The sequence below is a fragment of the Alosa pseudoharengus genome, unplaced genomic scaffold (assembly GCF_046254945.1).
Source record: "Alosa pseudoharengus isolate Yale_2024_CS ecotype anadromous, Long Island Sound unplaced genomic scaffold, YU_APseudo_1.1 YU_APseudo_1.1_scf_10, whole genome shotgun sequence".
Lineage (NCBI taxonomy): Eukaryota > Metazoa > Chordata > Actinopteri > Clupeiformes > Clupeidae > Alosa > Alosa pseudoharengus.
In genome coordinates, this window is record NW_027468565.1 from 24925635 (window position 1) to 24950634 (window position 25000).

General features: G+C 42.3%; 2 protein-coding genes across 6 annotated transcripts in view; one reads left to right on the plus strand and one right to left on the minus strand.

Moving 5' to 3' along the window:
- Nucleotides 1-2289, minus strand: part of parp16 (poly (ADP-ribose) polymerase family, member 16) — a 9574-nt gene extending 7285 nt beyond the window's left edge. The window contains exons 1-2 of one of the 4 annotated variants that reach the window (XM_076268722.1): nucleotides 2012-2289; nucleotides 579-775 (exon numbers count right to left, since the gene is read on the minus strand). In XM_076268722.1, coding sequence (XP_076124837.1) covers nucleotides 579-767 — 189 coding nt within the window. In that variant the 5' untranslated portion in view covers nucleotides 768-775; nucleotides 2012-2289. Of the gene's footprint in view, nucleotides 1-578 lie in introns of all 4 variants that reach the window. The other 3 variants (XM_076268739.1, XM_076268731.1, XM_076268717.1) reach the window with 3 other exon arrangements.
- Nucleotides 2290-14266: 11977 nt separating this feature from the next.
- On the plus strand, nucleotides 14267-20262 carry scamp5a (secretory carrier membrane protein 5a). 2 transcript variants are annotated; one of them, XM_076301256.1, is made up of 7 exons: nucleotides 14267-14352; nucleotides 15371-15426; nucleotides 15512-15631; nucleotides 16477-16633; nucleotides 16726-16827; nucleotides 18468-18585; nucleotides 20058-20262. In XM_076301256.1, exons 2-7 carry the CDS (start codon nucleotides 15420-15422, stop codon nucleotides 20250-20252), a joined length of 699 nt encoding a protein of 232 aa, XP_076157371.1. In that variant the 5' UTR covers nucleotides 14267-14352; nucleotides 15371-15419; the 3' UTR covers nucleotides 20253-20262. The 2 variants fall into 2 exon arrangements, with proteins under 2 accessions (XP_076157371.1, XP_076157362.1); XM_076301247.1 differs by having other exon boundaries at nucleotides 14273-14481.
- Nucleotides 20263-25000: the final 4738 nt, after the last annotated feature.

Here is a 25000-nt window from a genome sequence, read left to right on the forward strand (position 1 = left end):
GCCTGTTATTTACCTAGTCAATTAAGCGGATCTTATGAGTAATTGTTTGTTTATTTTCATTAGGCTATTGATCATTGATATCCCATTGACATTACTGTTCATTATTGCTAAACTCCTTAATGTAGTCTTACCATTTTTTAAAAACTGTTCACTGTTAATTTTAACTTACACTTTTTATTTGTAAGCTGCTTTGGACAAAAGCGTCAGCCAAATCCCATAACCATACCCATAACCATAACCATAACCTTTATGGGAATATATTAGGGATAAAACAAGGGAAGGTTGTGTTTTTCAGTCATTTTGAAAGGACTGAAATTGTATGCTGAATAGGTAGTAGCAAGATGAAAATCTATGTGGAAGTAGCTCATTGTATGGGCATTTAGTGTTCAAAGTGCCAGTCGTCGCTAGTCGTGACAGTGTAATTAACTATGTGTATTTATCTATGACTGGACACAACTGCCACTTTGTAAATGAGCACACATTGAGCTATTCCCACATAGGTTTCCTACTACTTACCCCACATCCCACATAGTCCATGAAAATGTTCTAATGTAATTACACCTTGTTGGACTACCCACCAGCGATTCAAAGTCTTTGCTGTCCCCCGTCAAATAGAGAGGTGGGAATGGTCGGAGCACGGAGTCGCGTTTGTAGCTCTGCACGGCGGCCAGGAAGAGACTGAGCCGTAGGTCCGCGGCCACAGGGTCGCGCTGCAGGCACGAGCGAACCAGCTCACGGACTGTGGAGGGGGGCAGAGGCGGGTGCATGGCCAACCCTGAAAATCCACAATAAGGGCTGCAAGGACTGAGGGAGATGTCGGATCACATTTACATCTTCTCTGACATTTGTTCTCCTGCACAGAGTCTGTTCCACATACTTATACAGATCTCTTCCCTGTTCAGCATTCTATATCCTTATGGAATTTGCATTACTTCTCTTCTGAATCCCCATGGACCTCCAGCAATGGTGCCATCTAAATGGGCATTATTCAGCATATATAGACAGCACAGCAGACCCTTATGATTCACATAACCTTAAAGTGTCACTTATTGACTCAGGTTTGAAGTATTACCCATGTAATTGTATTATTGTAACATTTGTGATTATGGCAGGGCTACACCGGAGAAGTAAACATTCATGCAGCAAAGGGATAACGTTAGTGACAGGAAGAGCATGATTAGTTTGCAATATTGGACCTTGTATGTAAATCCAAAGAGTTCTGCAACACTGCCTATGCAAGCTACACCAGTTTAAATCATATAAATCCTCTGACACAATAAGCAAGGTGCAAAGACAATAGGTGCAAGGTTGTTCAGTGAGTAGCCTAGGTCTATTGTGTAATATAGGCCTACTATTGAAGTAGGTCTACTGTTTGTTTGTTTTTTCAGTTAGGTGGTCCGTGATTTTTTATTATTATTATTACATTTTCACTACCTTTACAAAATTCATGTTATGGCTCACTGCGATCTGCTCAGGTGTCGCACACTTATAGCATCCCGGACTCAGAGAACGCAAACCAGCTGATCCTAACTGGCATCCAGGTTGGCTAACTAATTAATGTGATCTCCTGTGTTAACTGCAGTGCATACGCAGAAGGAACACATGGCAGAACTTTTACTTTCTGAACGCAGGATGCCAGCCTCTGCATACCTACATAGCAAAACTACCTGACTATATGAAACTTGTCCATAAGCATTTAATTTGGTGAATAGGCTATACGTCCTCACTAACGCATGTCCCTAAGTCCTTGATTTAACTTGTTACTGCATATTATTTAGCAGACAAGTTTGAGGAGTTGTGATGCTAGTTCACAATTTTTCAGATATGCTAACCAGCTACCGAGCTATCTTACAAGCCAGGTGATGACATTATTGACAAGCTAGCTAGCTGATCAGTTACAGAATTCATGCCTCACATCTCGAGATTAGCAGATGGCTGCTGTATAAAGTAACCACCATCCACACAACATTTCCAGACGATATAGGGTGTATAACTTAAAGCCGAAACGCACCTGCCTCTCGACCTCAGACATAAATAGTTTGCGTGTTGTATCTGAAGTTCACTCCGACAGACAGGGGCTTCTCAACTCTCCATCAGCATCAGTAACGTTAACCTTCTGCCGCCAGGGAGCGCCTGATGTAGTTCTAGCCAGACTGATTTAAATGTTTAGTTGAGAACTACATAGAGTGTCTGCTCAGTGTTTTGTTTAATGTAATATTTCTGAAGTCGTCGCCGAATTCTGGCTACTTTAACTGGCATCTGATGGCATTTCGCCAGCTTGCTAAGCTTGTAAACCGGTTTTCTAACTGCGCGTGCGCATTTCACTTCCTCCAACGTAGCACGAGTGTGCTGTGTTATGCAGCCGTATGTCTCCACCTGTTGTATTGGATGAAACATTGCCATCTTTGACATCCGGTATCTGGCGATTTTTCCTATGGGAAAATAACATGGGGATTTTGAATTAACGCACCATGTAAACTCTCGTGGGGATGAAAAAGTCTGAAATGCAGACGTTTTCCTAAACACACTTTTGTCCCCTGATTTCGAATGGATACTGTGATCTCCTGTAAGTGAAGGCGGCGCACTTAGATTTTTGCTACCCCAGAGCTAACTTGCAATGCAACTTGCCATAGGTAGTTAGCTTCAATTAACAACCGGATCTCCTTATATGGGCAAAGATGGCCGTTTTGGTTCTTTTTTGTAGGCGAACTTCAGAGGTCTATTGAACCAGCGGTCTGCGGCCCACTTGAAAAACCCTGTTATAAAGCACACTCAATCAGTTGAAAACCCCTGTTATAAAGCACTTTGTTAAGGCCTGTGGTTATGACCAGGCTAGGTTTAGGTTACTTCAAGGGCGAAAGCTGACTGTTTTGGCAGAAAAGATTTGGGCCATTAACATTTGCACTAGGTATTTGTGTAGGTATAGTCACAAAGATTGACATTCAGTAACTCAGATTTAATTTCTTTATATTTCAATGTGCAACCTCTAGCCCCAGCCTGTGTAACTGACTTGGTGTACACACAACCATAGAAGCAAAGAGAGGAGCTTATCTCAGCATCTTATCCACTGAGACTAGGCTTCACCTACCACCGAGGCCCAGTACCCTACCCTTGCCCATGGCCTTTTCTGTGACAGCAGTTTCAACAGCTAGCATCAGAAAGAATGTCTAGACATAAGAATCAGAGAATGTCTAATAAGGGGAGAACCTTCACTCTCGGAACTCTTCCGGTGTGGTACTGCATCTAGGGGCGCTCACGGGCGAGTCCAGAATGAATGGAGGTCTATGGAGCTGTACCCCTCAAAATCCACTTTTCTCGGGATATAATTTTTTTTCAAGTAATTTGAATATTGTATTCGAAAGGGGAGGCAAAGACAATACACTTGGTTGAGTATTATATTTTTTAAAGTCACTTAATTGTTCTAAAAAGCCTTTCAAACGTGCCAATGACGTCATTCATTAGCATGATCATAGCTAAGCATAGCATCAATGCTAGCGTGTTATGGGCAACAACGACCCAACCTGTAAGAAAACGAAAGGACATGACTCCCGGATTATTTCACTTTTGATTGAAAATCCATATCCATTTTGCGAAAAATAAAATAAAATCTGAGGGTTTCAGTTGTTAAATAGGTGAAAACAACAAATGTAGCCATGTAGCTCCATAGGACCCCATGTATTTTGGACTCGCCCGCGATCGCCATCTAGGTGAACTCTGGTGAACTGCAGCCAAATTCTGTTTGTATGGGATTAATAGAGAGTGGGGAGGCTCTCCTTAGAAGGGCTCTGTAAGAATCTAGATCAGTCACTTCGCTAACACATCTTGCTAACACATCTTTGACACACCTTGGTTTGTATCGCTTTGGATAAAAGCATGAGCCAAATGACTAAATGTAAATCATCTTCTTCCATATTTCGCTGATGAACCACACACTTGGATTGTAGCTCTCTGTACTCTTTCAGAGCAAACGCAAGAGCGACTTTCCAGGGGGCGTCCATATTTATCTCCGACTTGTCGTGTTGTGTACAAACAGAACGCAAAAAACATCTGTTACCCGTTTTCAGATTGTTTCCGATACAGACGTGACGTCACTATCGAGCAGCAAAAAATAACGGCCCATAACAGTCCAAATAGCCGTTACAGAACTTTTAGTCAGACTCAGCCGGTGCACCATTTTGACTGCTTCACTTCCAACCTGCCCAGCTTTCCTCTTCGCTTGTGGTAGGTTTTAACTGAATTATAAAAAAATATACCTGCTGTTGATTGTACACTTGGTTGCTAAACGGTTGCTGTAAAATGGCAGGCCTATCTGTGTGACATATAGTAGGACCATATCTACATAATTCCTGTAATTTGCTTTGCATTCGCTGCTAGGTGAGGGGGGTCTAACGTTAGAAGTAGAGCTAGCAGCTAGCTGCTAATGTCTAGTCCAGTCATCGCCTCCTGTTTAATTTCAAACAGATGCCTCCAAACTTCTTCAAAGTTGTTTTTGTGTGTGGGGAGCATTACACATTGTCACTCATCGAAGAAAGATGGCCATGCTAGTTTATGTGGCAGGGTTCCCACGGAGTCTTAAAAAGCCTAAAATTCAGAACTTTAAATTTAAGGCCTTAAAACGTCTAAAACAGACCTCTCAAGACTTCACACGCTCACACGCCACACATGGTATTTCTCACTCCGAGAAATTATTAACTTGCCCGCACAGAAATTTCTAAGGCCTATATTTTACAAACGTGTCACACAACGTTGCTGTCTGTGCGCTCATACAGCTCAGAGAGCTGCTGTTCCTATCGGACAGTCAGAAAATAGGATTTCTCAACCAATCAGGAAATAGTTTTGTTTTGATGTGGGTCCGCAACGTGGAGACTGCTGATCCGCGGAGTCATGGAGTGAAATTAGGCCCGGTACTTCGTCTGATAATTTGCTGCGCAGTTGATCAAGATACCACGGACCGACAAAAAAAGAAAACAAACCTTTCTGCTATCGATGTCATTAAACATGGAGCCATACAATAAAGTGGTGGTATGAGCATTCATTCAATGCAGGCGTCTGCGCGAGAGAAACTGAAACTAATCGATAGTATCAAAGCTCGCTTCAACCTGTTTAATGCTATTTAATTGTTTAACGACACTTAATAGAACAACGTTGATTTTTGGAACTTCCATAGAAACAGAGCAGAGACTGTATAATACACTATAGCACTGAGTATTGTATAGTCAAATTTAAATATAACGTGGCCGAAAGCTATTGTAGCCTTCTTTCTATCTGTTAAAGATCAACAGCTCAGTGATTTACGCCTATCTGCTCGCCAAAAAAGCTGGAATTGTGTTTCCTGAATCCTTACATTCAGGCATTTAAATTAAACTTCATTAAAAAACATGTATCCATTTCCTACCAATGTATGATGCTTGCATGAGGGAAACATCCCAAAACAATAGCACCCATATAATTGTTGCTGTTTTGAGAAGTATTTCTTTTCTTATGCAAGCATCATGCAACCATGCAAAAGCAATGCAACTAATTATATCTTACATCATAAAGCAGTCCTCTGATGTGCATCACAACATTTAAGTGAAAGTGCATGTATAACAATATAGGCATAATAATGATTGTGATAATGATAATGACAATTTGATTTGGAGGGAGTGGGGTTGGGTACGTGTACAGTAGATGAGCCCTATTAGTCTGAGCAAATTAGCCTAGAAAAGGGTCAAAGGTGGAAGTAAATACAGCAAAAGCATATTTGGTATCATTTGAATCGTAATTTTCTGTAGATTAAGAATTTGTGGTGCCTACAGCGCAGATTTGTACCGAAAAAAATATATAGGGCTTTGAATGGAGCTTGGCACAATGATTTTTGGGCCAAAAACGTATGTTAGTACATCTTGATATTAGCTGATATCTCTTAAGCCAATTGAAAGATATTCATTAAACTTGGTCTACTTACCCACTACAAGTTGTCAAAGAGCTGGCAAGACAATTTAGGTCTTGAGGTCAAAGGTCAAGGTTACAAGGGGTCACACAAATAACTCACATGCAGTATTTGGTTCATATCTCCAAAGCAGACTGATGGATCTTCATTAACTCTAGTACATTTATTGTCTATACAAGTTAGATGAACTTAGGGACTCAGGGCCATGGGGTCAAAGGTTAAGGTCAGTTTCATCCCCTGACATACAAGGTTATAGATGGTGGAGACATGCTAATCAACATGCCATGTTCAATTCAATTACTGTAAATATAGTGAACTTTTTTTTATGTTGCACAACATAGACTTGGTTGTTTTTGACATGGGGAGTCCCTATCTACATCACAATGAGTTTAATACCCCTCCTTATAAGAATCAAGTATCTGATTGCAATTACTGTAGGCAAATGTGCTTAGCAGTTACATAAGTGAAATACTTCCACTAGCATAGTCATGACCTGACAAATATCTCTCTCAATATTGCCCATGCAGTCCTTTCCACAGTACAAGCAGTGCTACTTCCAGCTGTAAATTATAGCTTTCTCTGCTGTTGTGACTTTCCATAAGTTAGTACTGTTAACGGTGTCCCTTGCTATTTTTCCCTTCATGGACAATGTGTTGTCCACTTTCTCCTGGCAATTTCTGTGACCCTGAAGACTAGCATTGTCTTCCAGTTTTGATGTTAGTAATGTGGCGTGTCCGTTGTTATCTGTTCAGTTGAAGTTAGGGGTGGGCAAAAAATTATATCTAAATATTTTGGAAGATTTTGACGGTAGATATCAATAATTAATTAAATACAAATTTGTTACAAGCCACCTTATAATTTCTTACAAAGCACATTAAGGGACACAAAGTATTAGGATAGCAGTTAATTTTCTAAATTTAGTTTCTGAAAGATGAGACTGTTGTAAGAAGCAATATTTTCCCCTGGGATGAATATCAGTATTTAGTTGTGCTCAGTACTGTCTTGATTCATTATTTTCCATTTCACTGCAATGGATGATGAGACTAACCTGACTCTCGCCAGATGAATTTCGTTCCGCCTAGCTCCACTAATCCATCTGGGATCGATCCATTGGAGTGGTGTTTCAGAAGGCTGGGCCTTATCAAAAATCCTTGCATATGATTGGATAAGCCACTTGTCCGTCCTCTTCAACCACTCACATTGAAGCCAACCCGTGACGCTGAGAACAGTCTCACAGTCGCTTCTACGCTACGTCACATCTATCAAACTCCCGCCCTGCGTCCTGATTGGCTCTACCATAAAATCTGGTGCCGAAATCACTCTCTTTGGTTCGATCCCAGATGGATGTGAGTGGAGTAAACATTGGTCTAGCGTTATCCAATTGCGTGCAGTGAGATTTTCAAATGCATGCTTGGTGCCGCTCCTCGAGTTGGGCCATTACATTGTTCATGGCCAGACCCTTAATCTTTCTAGATTACCAGGGTCTGGATTTTCCAGGCTAGAAAATGTCCACTTCCAAATCCAACTGTCCAATTAACAATTACCATTTGACTATTTAGTAATTTAGCACTCTAGAACAAGGCGTCCGAAGGAGACAATGTAGATAGAAGATTTTCCGAAGACTGTTGATCTTTATTCACCGTATTGCAATGATAGTACAGCCCAACCAAAGTCCAGACCAACCATCAAAGCAATAGGGAGGAGATGTCATCAGCTGGGGCCCCCGACAAGATCTCCCCTACGGATGGCTATACTGTACACTATATTTTATACTCCTCAGCCCTTGAGAAGTGCCACCCTCTCACGTCATCTCCATCAACACCCTTCACCAATCAGTACCAAGCAGGGTCGCTTACATTGGTGGAAACCATCTTCCCATCATGCATAAAACTATATGCAAACCTATGTAATGCATAGGTAACATATGTAAAATAGTGTAGCCCTAAGTTTTTCTGTTACCTTCCAGTTTGGTGAAATAAAGCCTTATCTTATTCTCTTCCTAGCTAGACAGGCCCTAACTCGTAAGACACAGTGGCCTCCTCATCCCTGTCCTGTCCAGTCCTCACCAGCTTGATAACACCGCCTCTCCCTTAACCATGTAAGAAGGAGATCCTCTCATCCTGGTACCCCCAGTACTTTATGAAACCCATGATTACATCCCTTCACATCCTGAAAACCCACCATAATACCTAATAGAATCCTAGGTAATATCAGTCCGCTGCTGCCGTTGCTTATATGCCTACTACCAACTTCAGGGAACAAAGTATAACTATTGCAATGCAATGCAAGGGTAGTTTTTATTAACAGTATTCTATCAACATAGACATTTACATCAATTGTCTGGCGTTATAATTTAAGTTGAAGGAAATAGCTGTAGATGACAATGTTTATCAGATGTTTGACAGAAATGGTTTGGATTTAATCTAAAACTCTGAACTGAAACAGTTATTTTAAAACAGGTATTCACACAGATGTTTGCATTTTTAAAACAGCAAATTATTTCGATTTCCCCTGGTTTCAGGGAGGCTACTACTACAATACTAAAATAAGATGTGGAGGTTGAAACAACTGTTTTTATACAGAAAATAAAGTTTATTTTGCTTTAATAAATGTCTTAATCTTTTTTAATGTCAATTCAGATAGTTGATTCTATGCCTCAGCCAGCTATAGCCTCATGACCTTTAACCTCTACCTGTGACCCCATGATCTTTAATGCCTTATTAGTTAATTTAGGCTTAATTAACTGTGTTGGGTTTAATGAGGATCCTTCAATCTACTTGAGAGGTATAAAACAAACATTGCCAGTCAACTATGACCTCACGTGACCTTGACCTTTGACCACAAGACATTAAACACCTACTAATTTCATCAAGAACCTATGGTGAGTAAGTACACCAAGTTTGGTAAAGATCCTTTTACCAGTATGGGAGATATCAGCTAATATCTATATGTGATAATATACGATTTTGAAATTCTTAATCTACATGAAATTACGGTTCGATTGATACCAAATATCCTTTTGCTGTATTTACTTCCACCTTCAACCCTAATTCGCTCAGACTATATGACCCCAAAGTCTGCCATGACTGGGCCTCAGGTCAAAGAAGTTTGAGAAAGGCTGGTTTACATAACCTGTTTCAGATTGAGGTTTGCAGTGATGCGCCTGAAGGCACGAGTTGAGGACCCAGTCAGTTACGTCACAATATGCACATTTGTTTAAATCCATACCTACTTAATCACCATGACCAAAATTGTACTTTTTTTTTAAAAAGTAAAAAAAAAAAAGACCTACCTACCGACCCATTTTTTAATTTTTTTTGGCTGTTACTGCAAACAAGAATATTTTTTAAGGATGGCCTCATGACTGTGAAAATGGCTGACATTGAACCACAGTGCTTTAAATGGGAGCCCCCAGTATCAGTCATCAAGGCATCAAAATTTGCCACAAACACTTACAACACACAACATCACTCATAAACACACACACACACATGGACAGAACCACCACTGTTCAAGAGACCATTTTGGGGCTAAATGTGCTTTTTCTCATTTGGTTGTTTTCTGTTTGTTTAGAGCAGAATGAGCCACTGTAGTTCAAAGGGCCCATTTGGGTGAAATTATTATTATAATTTATGTTATTATTATTTATTATTATTTACTATAGGGTTCTAGAATAAATAAAACAGTGTGTTTGAAATAATGGAATTTGTGCTCTCTCATGAAGCTGGGTCGATGGGACATGGGGAGGGTGGGTCTGTTGATCGGGGGGAGGGGGCGTGGCGCCACGAGTAGTTCAAGCAGACGTAGGACTTTCATGTACTTCGATCAGTGGGGAGGGGGCGTGACACTGTGCCAATGCCACGCACCCTCCCCCATGAGAAACAAAGTCTCACTCCTTGCAAACTTCAAAACTTGAGAGCCCTGGAGTCTAAAAAACGGCCAGATTTTCATTCCGAGGTCTTAGAATTCATTTAGTCAGGTCAACAAAATATTTTACCATCGTTAATTTTCAGAAACGCTGGCCGCAGAAAGTTATTAAAGTAGCAAAAAAGTATTGAGTCGTAGCTTGCAAAGCAGAGCTCTAGTGTCTTTGCTACCTTTGTAAGAAAACCAGTAGAATGCTCAGAACATTGGTTCAGTGTGTTGTAGTTCTTTCTGGGGGATATTGGTGTTGGTACGTAGCCTACGCAGTGATAAATCTACAAATCCCGTGATAAATGCAATACCTGCCCGCAAAATAGCCTACATCTGCGTCTCTTCAGAATTTGTTAAAGTTCGGCTACGTGTGGAAAATGGGAAAGTGTAGGCCTACTTTCAACGAGACATGGCTAGATCCAGTGATGCCGCGTTACTCTATTTTGACCACTTTTTTCGGTAGCGAGTCTAACGCGCTACTATTTCTAGCAATCAGATTAAAGTTACTTATCCAAGTCACTGTGCGTTAGGCTTACTATTTTTGTCATTTACCTTAGTAAAAGATATATCCTTTGTTTTTTCTTGTCTCGGGGATTAACGCTCACTTTTTCAGCCTGATGACTCACCGTGTAATACCACGCAGCAACACAAACATAAACAACAATAGAGGGAGGAGAGAGATGCGCATTTTAGCTATACAGTCATTATTTTGAGTTTTATTTTTGTGTCCGCTAAACATGATAACATTAAGGTATGTTGTACACTCTGTGCTGGTGACAAAGTGCTTTCTAGCTAGACATCCCAAGTCTCCCGAAGTTCTGGGAGTCTCCCCGATATCGGCTTCCTGACGCCCGCAATTAGATAAAATCTCCCGGAAACTAGAACGAACAAGAGCGCGCAAGCCAGACCGGGAATTAAATGAGCATCTGAGTTTAGCGTGCACACGACAGAGAGGGAGAGAGAGAGGGGTGGTGGTGTGTGCCTGAAGAGCATCCAAGACAGAGAGCATCCTGGCCTGTTTTGCTAAATCAACCAATCAATTTTCAGTGTAGGTGGGCTTTTATCTTTTTTCTCCCGAACTAAATTAATCAGTTCAGTGTATATAGGAACAGGAGCGTCATGGCAGAGTCAGTGGCCCCCAAAAAGGAACATTTAAGACCCATTTCACATCAGACTACACAAAAGTGTACCCTTGTCTCATAAGAGTAAAACATAATGATAGTCTTGCACACTGCACTGTTTGTAGCATTGCCCATGGCTGCAAAAGACTTGTTGAGGTGAGTTTAACAAGTGTCATTTAATTTGCTATTATTCAGGCCTATACTAGATGGCTAGTTGCCAAGGCTACATGAAAAGCCTTTTCTTTGCAAACACCGCGCTCTCCCGTTTGTTCTCTTTTTGAAAATGAAAAGCACAAAATACCAAAATCTACATATTCTATCATCACAATTTCTATCTATAGGCCTTCCTTATTTGGTGTACTGACTAGACATTATTGAACAAACATCTGAATTTCAGTATCTAAGTAGGCTAAAGGGCTACCTCCCTAAAATTACTTTTTTTCAGGTTTGGATGTCTGCTATACATTGTTGACATTACTGTTAAAATGCATTTCCAATAAAGTGAGTATTGGCAAAACCAGTTGTCATTTTTATGTTGAGGCGGTGGGGGGTGTTGTCGGCAGCTGCTGAAAGTAACTAATAAAGTAACTTGTAATCTAACTCAGTTACTTTACTGATTACTTGATTTTAAAAGTAACTAAGTTACTTTTTAAAGGAGTAATCAGATTACTTTTTCAAGGTAACTGTGGCAACACTGGCTAGATCACAGCGATGTCTGCTGTTGGTTACAAGTGGTAAGCTCCAGGTACGAGGCTCGCTGCAAACTTTACAAAAAAACTATTCAATTAGGGACTCTGGGTGTGAAGGCGCTGGAGTCACAAGCCAGAGCATGCAGAGAAACATAAGCTAGCCGCAAAATGCAAACTGTTTATCAGCACTAGCCGCTAACATCATTCGAAAGCTCCGGTTTTGCTCTTTCAAATTGACGTCTGTGCGACTTGTGCGAGATAAATACTCCATGAGCAATTCAACAGAGAATAATGGAAGTGGATTTGAACGCATATTAATACTATATATTTTTAGGGGGGCTTTTGATCATCTTTGGGTTGTTTCAGCTTCAGTGTCCACCCAAAACACACTTTCACACCCAATTTCAACTCGTCTCATTTTTGACTTCCTTGCTGAAATCTATTCTATTTGAGGGCTAGTTTGTTTTAGATTATTTTCATTTTGGGCTTAAGGTTTAGGGCATTTGGTACGTGACAGATATCTTTCCTTGAGTATACTACAAGTGAGCAATGTAAAAATCAGTTGGGTTGTAGACGTTGGGTGTGGAAGGTTACTAGTTTGATTGTTTTATCTGTAAATTAAATTAATGCTTTTTCAACGACTTTTCAATGATTTTTTAAGAATTTCTTTGATTTGAATATTTTTTGGTAATGCGTCGTGTAAGCCTTAAATTTCAATCTTTATGGTCTTAAAATGTCTTAAAAAGGTCTTAAATTTGACTTATTGAAACCTGCAAGAACCCTGTGTGGTTAAAGTCCACCTGCCCTGAAAAAAACAAGTACGTTTTTTTTTATGATACATTGCTTTTCCTGGAGGTCTTCTTCTGGAGGAACAGTATTGGGGCAACAGCTAAGTATAAGTATATATACTCTTTTGATCCCGTGAGGGAAATTTGGTCTCTGCATTTATCCCAATCTATGAATTAGTGAAACACACTCAGCACACAGTGAGGTGAAGCAAACACTAATCCTGGTGCAGTGAGCTGCCTCGGGGCTCTCGGGGAGCAGTGAGGAGTTAGGTGCCTTGCTCAAGGGCACTTCAGCTGTGCCTACTGGTCGGGGTACGAACCGCAAACCCTCCGGTTACAAGTCCGAAGCGCTAACCAGTAGGCCACGGCTGCCCCTAATAGCTATATGCAAAAACTTCCATTTTGTGTGATAAATAATATAATAGACAAATAACACTAATTTGTTGTGGCTTTTGATTGCACGATAACAAATAGTCATAGGCTAAATAGCATAAATTAAGAAACAATGCTTTTTTATGAGTACATGATGTTGAAGTTGAACTTGTTTTGTGTAGACATTAATTAAATAAACCTGAATGTAAAAACAAACCCTCTTGTGTTATTTTGTTTAGTGATTCATATATTAACATTTTTGTTAAGCATTTTTGTAGCTTTTAGATAACCCTGATAGGGGCGTTGAATCCACGTTGAATCAACCTCCGCCGCTTCAAACAAACGTGGATTCAACGCCCCTATCTGGGAATGGTTGAACCATATTGATTCAGTAACATTATTTCAACCTAAAATCAACTAGTAAAAGACGTTAACCTAAAATCAACTGAAATTTACATGTAGATTCCCATTTAGATGATGGTTGAATCACCATTGATTCAATGACAATATGGTTGAAACCAATATTGATTCAGTAACATTATTTCAACATAAAATCAACTGAAAATAAAATGTAGATTCCCATTTAGGTGATGGTTGAAACACCATTGATTCAATGTCAGTATGGTTGAAAATCCAATGTTGATTCAACAGAAATTAGAGGGGACACTTTCAACATCGGATCAATGTTAGGCTTCAACGTAGTTTCAACATTTCTGCCAAACCATATTTCAATTCAACTGAATTTTGCTATTTGGGAATGTATCAGTGGCCATTCACCTGTGATGGCCTGGGATGGAACGATTTGAAACTGGATACAAACATGACGCAATACTTTTCAATTATGCAAAAGCCATTCTCCTATTATACACAGCAGACTGTGGACCAATAGGAGAGAACAGCTGACTACTTCAGTGGAGAGTTTAGTTTAACCTTAGGATTAAAGAAGTCAGACGCAGATGGACATAAGGGGCAGTGGTATTTAACACATGTTGTAGTGTGGCCTATACCAACAGCCACTCAGACAGAGAGCCTCCTATGATAGTGCATTTCCTGCATCCTTTCCGCATCCTTCCTGGCTGTCTATCTCAAACAACACGCTGATTCACACAAAACCCCCTCTGAAGGAGAGCGATGAGCAAATGATTCACACCCACAAGAGGTCATGCGGCCTGAAGGCTGGCTCTGTCTTTATTATCACAGGCCCTAATTCAGTCCAAATGAAATAAATAGACTGCTTTACGTCAACATGACGTCGTCGTGGGTTCAGTACCGCGGAGAGTACCCTCCGCTGCCAGCGGCCCGCTCGCACCCGCTCGCTCAGGGTGGAGCCGATGTGGGGAGGGTGAAAGGAGGTGGGAGCGGATGGGTGAAATATCGCGAGTGTTTGAGGGGATGCTTGTTGGCTGGTTTCGCAGAGCATCACATCGGCCACTATTCTGATCACACTGTGCGAAACCTCAGAATCGTGACGCGGGCGCTTCACACACTAACCTTCAGCAATCAAGGAAATGATAAAAGCCATCCGGAAAACGAAAGTACGAACGATTTCACGATTAACTAAAACTATCAGGTGCAGTTTGTAATGAAAACAGATTTGTAGGAAGCTATAGAAATTGCATGCTTGCAACCTAACAGAAAAGAAGCGGACACCATTCCCCACCGAGGTCTGTTTGTGCAATTTCGTCCATTCGATTAAAATGTTCATTTAATAGTATTGTGAAAGGATTTATCACGAGCAATGTGTGTAGTCTTCTCCGTCGATGTAGGCTAAATCACATAGCCTACGACCTAAGGAATCTGGTCTCGGATGTAGAAATGTGATGTCCGGCATCATTCTCTGAAGGGCGCTATTGCCGTCGACCTCAATCTTGATTTTAGACGTCTCCAAGCACATCGGAATAGTATCTGTAGCGACGTAGTGCAATGCTTTTGCCTAACTGTGTTAATTGTGGAGATCAGTATGTTTTTGATGAGGATGCGACAAACCTCCCCTGCGTCCTGCCGTCTGTATATTGTTATTATTTCATTATTTGTTACGTTTGCCTACACTGAATGCCCTTCATAGCTGTAGCCTACTTTTAAACCATCGCAAGGCAGACTATACAGGCCTAGAATAAACAGTACGCTATTCTGTTTCAGAAATCCTCCAGCTCAGGCTCTATATAGCACTGTGTTGGTATGCATAACGTTACGGTCGACGGGCAGGTGAAGCGCTGAATCTAACTGAAATTGGCGATGTTCTCAGGGTCGTTGGTCCTCTAAATGTATATTCACCAACACCACTGTCAGGGCAGGCTTTTGCATGTAGACCGAGATCATTTAGGCCACAGTGTTTTTGCTCACACATAGTAACAATCATGATTCCAAGAGGAAGAAATGCTAGGCCTTCTGAATAGAGTACATGCATCTGAACAGCATTCTCTTCCACAGTGGTTTTCATTATCAAGTGAACAACACAACAGGTCTTGTCAATGCATCATGCTCTCTTTATCTTAGCCCTCTGATGGTGTTAATATGTTCCAGTGATCTGAAAGAATATTTTTTATTCCCTAGGCAACTGAACATCAACTGACATATAGAGGATAAAGATCCAAGTGTCCCCATGGCAGGTATGTAATATTTAACATCGTTAGTACATTTTGATATACTGGCACTGCAGCTGATGTTCATGTAAATGATTTGATTTCTTTACAGAAAACAACTTCCCACCTTTACCCAAGTTTATTCCTCTGAGGCCATGTTTTTATCAGGACTTCGAAGAGATCCCAGATCAGAGACGCACCATGTGCAAGCGCCTGTACTACCTGTGGATACGTAAGTCTGTCAGACACAGGACAGGACAGGGGCAGTTCCACACCAGCCCCATCACACACACACACACACACACACACACACACACACACACACACACACACACACACACACACATGCCTCCTGAGCAGCGCTCTCTATACTGACTTATGAACTCCAAACATGTTGTGTCTTCAGTTTGCTGGAAGAAACAGTGAGCTGCATGTAATCATAGCAGCTGATCACACTGAATTTAACCCATCGCGTGCCAGTCTCCAGAGTTGTAATGTCACTTGTGTTGACACTCAAAACAAGGACTCACAAAGCGATCTGGTTTAGCAAGATCTCCAGGCCAGGCGCCTTTGGCTGTGGAACTTGTATGCTGTTATACAGTACATGTTCACCCAAGAAACCTATGAGCTGTTTCACAGAAGACATTGAATGTTGGTGTTTCTATCTAACACACTATCAATTAGAAAACATGGGTAACATTTACTTCCTTTTGAAAGCATGGGTAACATTTACTTCCTTTTGAAAGCATGGGTAACGTTTACTTCCTTTTGCTACTGCTGTGGCTGGGATGTAACAGGGCCTCTCCGCTTCAGGTATTTTATGACATTTTTGATAGACATTTTTACCACTTAGGGTTTTAGTGGCCATGTAGTGGATACTTGTTCTAGAGTATTAGCTTGTAGTTGTATTGATTAGAGTTAGATGTAAATTTCCACCAACCTTGTGTGTGATAGATAGATAGCTAGCTTGATGTGTAGATTGATAGGATGTGAAATAACGCTGTCATCACAGCCTTCAGCGTGAGATCCAAAACCAGCTGACTCAGAGGATTCCATGGCACTTGTCTTTCCTCTCAGTGAACAGCGCTACTCTGGCGGTGAATCTGATTGGCTGCCTGGCGTGGATGTGCGGCGGGGGCGGGGCTACTAACTTTGGCATGGCTATCCTGTGGCTGATCCTCTTCACCCCCTGCTCCTATGTCTGCTGGTTCCGACCCATCTACAAGGCCTTCAAGTGAGCGCCACGCATGTCTACTGGGCTGGGTTAAGGGGCCCTCTGACCTGCTCTCAGGCCTTACTCTGTGTGTCCCTCTCTGCTCCCTGTAGGACAGACAGCTCCTTCAACTTCATGGCGTTCTTCTTTGTGTTCATGGCCCAGGTGGTGATCAGCATCATCCAGTGTGTGGGCATCCCTGGCTGGGGAGTGTGGTAAGAAGGGGGGGGGTGACCAGTAAAATAATTAATGATGGTCAGTTCAGGGTCCAGCACCGGTGACCAGTAATGGTCTGTTCAGTGTCCAGCAGCGGTGACCAGTAGAAGAGTTAATGATGGTCTGTTCAGCATCTAGCGGTGACCAGTAGAAGAGTTAATGATGGTCTGTTCAGCATCTAGCGGTGACCAGTAGAAGAGTTAATGATGGTCTGTTCAGCATCCAGCGGTGACCAGTAATGGTGTGTTCAGCGTCCAGTGGCGGAGTGTCTCAGTAGGCTGTGGCAGCAGAAGAGAGTGGAGGACACATGGCTACCTCAGGTGGCTCTCAGCCAATCAGATCTCATTATCTCAGAGGCCAGGGTGGGAAAATAGACCGCTAGTAGGTTAGTGGGACAGAAACGGAAACATTCAGGTGCTGCTCTGGTGCTGTGAGGGGGTTGGCTGGTGTGGAGAGTGACGCAGCTTAACAATGGTGTAAATGACTAATGGTGGGGTAAATAAATAACAATGCAGTAAATGATTAACAGTGGGGTAAATTATTAAAAGTGGGGTAAATAACTAATAGTGGGGTGAATGACTTACAGTGAGGTAAGTGATTAACAGTGGGGTAAATAACTAATAGTGGGGTAAATAACTAATAGTGGGGTGAATTACTAATAGTGGGGTAAATAACTAACAGAGGGGTAAATGACTAACAGTAGGGTAAATTACTAATAGTGGGGTAAATACTGTAACTAGGTTAATAGTGAGGTGAATGACTAACAGTGGGGTAAATTACTAGTAGTGGGGTAAATAACTAACAATGGGGGAAATAACTAACAGTGGGGAAAATGACAAATGCAAAAGAATCTTTGCATTCTACAGATGAACATTTAGCGCTGGTTAAAACAGACAGAATAATTTGAATGTTTTACTCTTAAGGCGGGGATCACATTGGCCAGCGGCAAGCAGCAATGGTAAGCGTAACGCAATGCTCAGACCATAATAAGTTCTATCTTGTTCCTAAGCAACATAAATGGTTTTCCTAAACTGACAATTGCATACTCTCGTGTTGCACTTTTAAAGTTGAATCAAGTTTAATGTTCAGCTTGTTCAACGCTAGCGTTACGCCAGCGTTGCCACCGTTCCGCTGCCGAACCATAGAGAACAATAAGAAACCTGCCGCTTGCCGCTGGTCAGTGTGATCACCGCCAAAGAGGGAGGCTTCACCAGATGCGTAACTGTAGCGTTCCGCTCCCGGAATGCTCCTGCAACAATTAGTTTCCACTATCATCAATGGAACTGGCAACACCAGACATAGTAGGCGTGTACATCGGAAAAACTTTGCGAACGAATCATTTGAATTGGGCACCCGCTGCAGCCCATCTGTAATGGGGGAAATTAATTTAGCCTCTGATCCATGTTACAATTTCAGAGAAAACTGTAGGTTAATGTAGTTTTCATGTAAGATACATAATATATGATCACGCATTACTGAATTGATCATCTTCCACGATGATATGTTCCTAAATGAAATGTCATTAGTGTTTCCTTTGTTTCTGTATTGTGATGAGGCCTGCGTGCTGTCTTTTTTGGTCTGCTGTGCTAACCGTAACAGTAACCCTAATTTGGCCTGTGCTGTCTGTGATTGCTTGCAGTGGCTGGCTGGCCACCATCACCTTTTTTAGCACCAATGTGGGCTCTGCTGTGGTCATGCTGATCCCAACGATTATGTTCACAGCGATGGCTGTGCTCTCCTTCATCGCCCTCACTAAGGTAGGATGATCTTCTTCTCTCATTCACTAGGGGACAAATCCTTACGTATGTGTGTGACAGGTTCATAACCCTGTATGTATGTGTGTGACAGGTTCATAACCCTGTATGTATGTGTGTGACATGTTCATAACCCTGTATGTATGTGTGTGACAGGTTCATAACCCTGTACGTATGTGTGTGACACGTTCATAACCCTGTATGTATGTGTGTGACAGGTTCATAACCCTGTATGTATGTGTGTGACAGGTTCATAACCCTGTATGTATGTGTGTGTCAGGTTTATAACCCTGTACATATGTGTATGTCAGGTTCATAACCATGTAAGTATGGCTATGTCAGGTTCATAACCCTGTATGTATGTGTGTGTCAGGTCCATAACCCTGTATGTCTGTGTGTGTCAGGTTCATAACCTTGTATGTATGTGTGTCAGGTTTTTAATCCTGTTTGTATGTGTGTGTCAGGTTCATAACCCTATGTGTGTGACAGGTTCATAACCCTGTATGTATGTGTGTGGCAGGTTCATAACCTTGTATGCATGTGTGTGTCAGGTTTATAACCCTGTACATATGTGTATGTCAGGTTCATAACCATGTAAGTATGGCTATGTCAGGTTCATAACCCTGTATGTATGTGTGTGTCAGGTCCATAACCCTGTATGTCTGTGTGTGTCAGGTTCATAACCTTGTATGTATGTGTGTGTCAGGTTTTTAATCCTGTTTGTATGTGTGTGTCAGGTTTATAACCCTGTATGTATGTGTGTGTCAGGTTTATAACCCTGTATGTATGTGTGTGTCAGGTTCATAACCCTGTATGTATGTGTGTGTCAGATCCATAACCCTGTACGTATGTGTGTGACACGTTCATAACCCTGTATGTATGTGTGTGACAGGTTCATAACCCTGTATGTATGTGTGTGTCAGGTTCATAACCCTGTATATATGTGTGTGTCAGGTTCATAACCCTGTATGTATGTGTGTGACACGTTCATAACCCTGTATGTATGTGTGTGACAGGTCCATAACCCTGTATGTATGTGTGTGTCACGTTCATAACCCTATGTGTGTGACAGGTTCATAACCCTGTATGTATGTGTGTGGCAGGTTCATAACCTTGTATGTATGTGTGTGTCAGGTTTATAACCCTGTACATATGTGTATGTCAGGTTCATAACCATGTAAGTATGGCTATGTCAGGTTCATAACCCTGTATGTATGTGTGTGTCAGGTCCATAACCCTGTATGTCTGTGTGTGTCAGGTTCATAACCTTGTATGTATGTGTGTGTCAGGTTTATAACCCTGTATGTATGTGTGTGTCAGGTTTATAACCCTGTATGTATGTGTGTGTCAGGTTCATAACCCTGTATGTATGTGTGTGTCAGGTCCATAACCCTGTATGTATGTGTGTGTCAGATCCATAACCCTGTATGTATGTGTGTGTCAGGTTTTTAACCCTGTATGTATGTGTGTGTCAGGTCCATAACTTCTACCGTGGCAGCGGTGGCAGCATGAGCAAGGCGCAGGAGGAGTGGACCACGGGGGCCTGGAAGAACCCTCACGTCCAGCAGGCAGCGCAGCAGGCAGCTATGGGTGCCGCCCAGGGAGCCATGCAGGGCCAGCAGCAGCAGTACTCCGCAGCTCCCACCTACAACTACGACGAGCCCATGTAGTCTGCCAGTAGGGAAGGGGGGGGGGGGGGGGGGTACTGAGAATGGGGGGGGGTACGGGGTGGGAATGGGCAGAATTAGATATCAACTAAGAGTTGGGTTTCCTCTATTGTAAGAACACATTAGATCATGCACACGCACATGACTGTGTGTCTCAATGAGTGGTCGTATCACGTGTTTCTTTCAGTTCATAAAAGTAAACATTTAGCAGAAGGTGTGTGTGTAACCTGTGATATTCTGAGAACATTAGTGTATATGACATCTGATAGCTTTTCAACAGGACTGGACAAGCTCCTGTATTGAAACATTCCACTGGCCTCTGTAGTCTTGCGTACAGACCATCACACACACACACTAGGGTTGCAGAGTGCTTGTGCTCGCGTCTTTGCGTCAGTAGGCAACGTGGCGAATCAGCTACACCCGTCCCACCCACCACAAGCCACCTACTCCACCTCTCAAGCGCTTCTCTGAGAGGAAACCGAGCGTTTGTGAGTTCTTATTTATTCGTTAGAGTCAGGAAGGGTCTCTGACTGTCTCATGTGATCTTAATGTGTTGGCAGCATGGCACAACCATTCTATACCACTGCATCGATGGGCGCAGCCTGGCACCACCATTCTGTACCACTGCAGCAGTGGCCGCAGCCTGGCACGACCATTCTGTACCACTGCATCGATGGGCCAAGCCTGGCACGACCATTCTTTACCACTGCAACGGTGAGCGCAGCCTGGCACGACCATTCTGTACCACTGCAACGGTGAGCGCAGCCTGGCACGACCATTCTGTACCACTGCAGCGGTGTGGGCAGTCAGGACTCCACTTCCCTCCACCTTTCAGTCCAGTATCCAGTGGCCTTATCACAGGTCTTAAAGGAGTTTTGATATTGTTTTCTCACATATTATTTGTTGTGACATGTTATTTTTTTATTTATATTATTATTTACATGTTAGATGTTTATGTTTATGTTGTTGATGTGAATCAGGTCTAATTGGAGGTCTGCGGGTCATGTGACTTGTGCAGGCCAATCCAAACCTGTCTATAGTGTTAAGTGGTTCTTACCTCAGTGTTCCGAAATTCTCCGCCCCTGCAGGTGTAATCAGTGTTCTGAGATGCTCCGCCCTTGCAGGTGTACTAAGTGGTCAGTGGCAGATTGAGGGTCCGTCAATTTACGCTGCGTCCGACACACTCTGGACGCTCCGAACGGCAATTTACGAACGCACCCTGAGATGCGGTAGAGCACAGTCTGATGCGATAGCCTCTGTTAGCGTCCAGTCTGATGCGATAGCCTCTGTTAGCGTCCAGTCTGATGCGATAGCCACTGTTAGCGTCCAGTCTGTTGCGATAGCCACTGTTAGCTTCCTGCTGTTCCACCACCGCCAAGCGTTCACTAGAGGCCAGCTCTGAGGCTGAGCTCAAGCCTTGGTCTCTCTCTGCATTTTGTTATAAGTTGCACAATTCTTCAGGAAAAGCTTGTTTGACCTCATGATTTGGACCATTGTTGCTACGTATGGAATAATTTTCCAAAAGTGTGGTTGGTTTACAGGGACCTTCTAAAGCAGAGGTTTATTCCCTGCAGCGAAAGCACATGCCCCATATTCAGCCACTGGGAGCTTTACAAGCGTTTTATCAACGTTGGTGAGTTACCATTACAGACCGCTGAGTGACCCAAAGAGAGCGTAACTGTACTGGGTCTCATTGGCCTGTGGACATGTTGGTAAACGGACGTATGTTTATGTAGTTGCCACATCAGTCTGTTTGGCCAAACAGGCAAGTGTAATGCCTGTGATGTGTCAAAGCCCACTTCCTGTGACATCACACTCTTATCCTCAGTGGTTCCTTATGGGCTCTGTGCACTAGCTTTCTTGAAGTCAGCAACCAGTTTCCTGTTCGTCGACATCACTGTCAACAAGAACTTGAAGAGGAGTGCTTCAGTTGTACCAAAACGTGTGCTCACCGAAAATCCTTCCCTCCTGATTTTGTGCAGCCTCTGCACGTAGGCCGGCGTTTTTAAAGGAAAAAGATGGAAGCTAAAATCACTTTTATAACGACTTGAAGCTGAGCAGAGTGGCACACAGTGCTTCAGTGCCGCCCACGGACATTAAGACTCACGTACATTGTATCTTATGTTTTGGTACAACTAAAGCACTCCTCTTCAAGTGCTTGTTGACAGCTCGACAAATAGGAAACTGGTTGTTGACTTTAAGTAAGCTAGTGCACAGAGCTTATAGGCAATATTTGACATGGTGGGGGCTAGAGAATATGTTAAATAGTCAATGCAAAATTATCCAGAAAATGAAGAAATTTAAACTAGACACATATGCCTCTGGAGGCTGTGAGATAGCTGGAAACATCAGGATTTTGTAGGAGGTGTCATATTATGGTGTACAGTTAGAGCTTTGTGCTGGGCTGACAAGCTCAGTGTGTTATTGGACATTATTGTAACTGTGTACATAGGTTGAAATCACTAATTAGCGCCGGGCATGTAAAATAGTGCCAGTCATCTCGTAATGTGAAGTCATTGGAGGGTGTTTCTTTCTCTTCTCTGTTTATTTTTTAATATGATGTTTTTTGGTTTCTATTTTTGTGTATATTTGTGTGTGTGTGTGTATGTGTGTGTGTGCAAGTGTTTGTTCCTTAGCGGTGGGTTTTAATGAGCTTTGGTTGGATGGGGGTGTGACATCCGTTTGCGTAGGTCTGGCTGAGCGTGTGTGTCTCCACAGCCCAGATGAGAGAGATGTGTGTAACTGCTGTGCCAGGACTTCACCTCACCTCTCTATGTAGATGCAGCGCCCCCTAGTGGAAACTAAATGGCCATAGGGTCCTACTACTACAGTTCAGTGTTCAATACTGGAGTCTGTTTTCTAACATCTGCACCAGCCAATGAACAGCCCACTCCTCCCAGCCAGGCCCCATTTACCCATGCCAATACTATGATCTTAACGCGTCAATATCCACACTGTCAAATAGATGGAAACATTCTTTATGTAAAGTACACAGATGACAATAGAACTAAAAAAAGCTAGTCTTCTATGTATAGTGTGTCAAGTGTGGTGAATTTATAAACTGTAAGTTGAACCAAACTGTGAGCCATGTATATGTCGGACACAGTGTGTGTGTAGGTATGCATGTGTCTGTGTGTGTGTGTGTGTGTGTGTGTGTGTGTGTGTGTGTGTGTGTGTGTGTGTGTATATATATGTGTGTGTATGTTGATGTGTTGATGTAATTTCTGTGACCCTGCCCTTTATGGAATGTATTGTAGTCTTGGAGACGAGCTACAGTTCATTTGCCAGATCAGTATGCTCAGTATTTGTAGGGGCTCACAGCTTTTTAAACAGCCATCACGTCACTCATGGATCAGTTGGTCAAGCTCCCTTGTACTGCACATGATTCTACTCTGTATAATGTATTATAATATAATCCTATACTAGTAGTATGTTATTGTGTGAGGAAAATGTTTATGGGAATTGGGGACACAAGTGTGATCTTCTCTGATCTGTTGTAAAGAAACAGTTAATCTCTAAGCATGACACCCTGAGGCCTGGCGCTGGACTTTCAGAACAATTGCTTTTGGTTTTTGTTACTTTTGTATTATTTTTCTTCTCCCTGGTCGATAGTAAACTGATATTGTTGCAGTCTCCTTGCTGCTTTGCCTGGTCATCCACTTTCTTTTCCTCCCAGAGAGGAACTGCATTCATGGTAATAACATGTGAATTACTGTAACTAATGTCCCAGATAAAGAATGATTGGAGATTTGGGGGACCTCATGGGGGAGGGGGGGGGGGGTAGAGAGAGAGAGGGATTGTGAGAAAGGTACTCTAAGGCTAAACATACCACATGATTGGCACAATGTATTCACATGTCAACTTTTGGTGGCGGAAGGGGGGGAATATGTGTAGATGACTGCCATGTTTGCATTACAAACTAACCCCATACATCTCTATGGGAGATTCTTTGAGTGCTGTGTCTCCTCACTAGAGTCTCTGCATAAGCCCTCACTACGTTTGCGGAACACACATCAAAGTGTGTGAGTGCGTAAGGGGAGAGATTGGGATTGGGCCTCCTTTTAAAGAGCACAACATTGCTGCATGGACTGTGGGTCAAGAAGGGACTACAAAGAGATATAATTGTAATAGTGCCTCACAGCTGAGAGAGGTATTACAGCCCTCTCTGAGGTCTTCAGCATTGACTTATGCAGTTAATGAATAATGAATAATGAATAAAAATACAATTAATGAAAAATGAATAACAATTGCCTAGAATTAAAAAGGAAATCAAATATACATATCAAACTATTACAACAACTAAATGACAAACACAACAGATGGATGACAACAGACGAACACTAGTGTACAGTCATCTCTCCGCCAGGAGCATTTATTCTTATTACTACGCAGGTCACGTAACCTGGTAAAAACAAGCAAGCTGATAATTTGACGTGACCCCAATTTACCACCAGGTGGAGACAAATGTGAATGTAAAGAGAGTCGGAGCGGAAAGCGAACACCGCATCCATGCTGATGACTTGCTCTGCCCGCTGAGTGACGTGTTCCAGTGCCGCGTAATGACCTTGTTCAGCTTTCAGTGGTCACCGTGGTAACTTTGCCATCAAACACACACAAATCACACAAATCAAAAAAATATCACACAATCACAGTTTACCCCACATAGGCTTGCTGGTCAAGCATCAGGCAGCAGACGTCATAGCTGCCTGCTGCCAAGATAGCCTAGGCCTACATGTTGTCAAATAAATCAC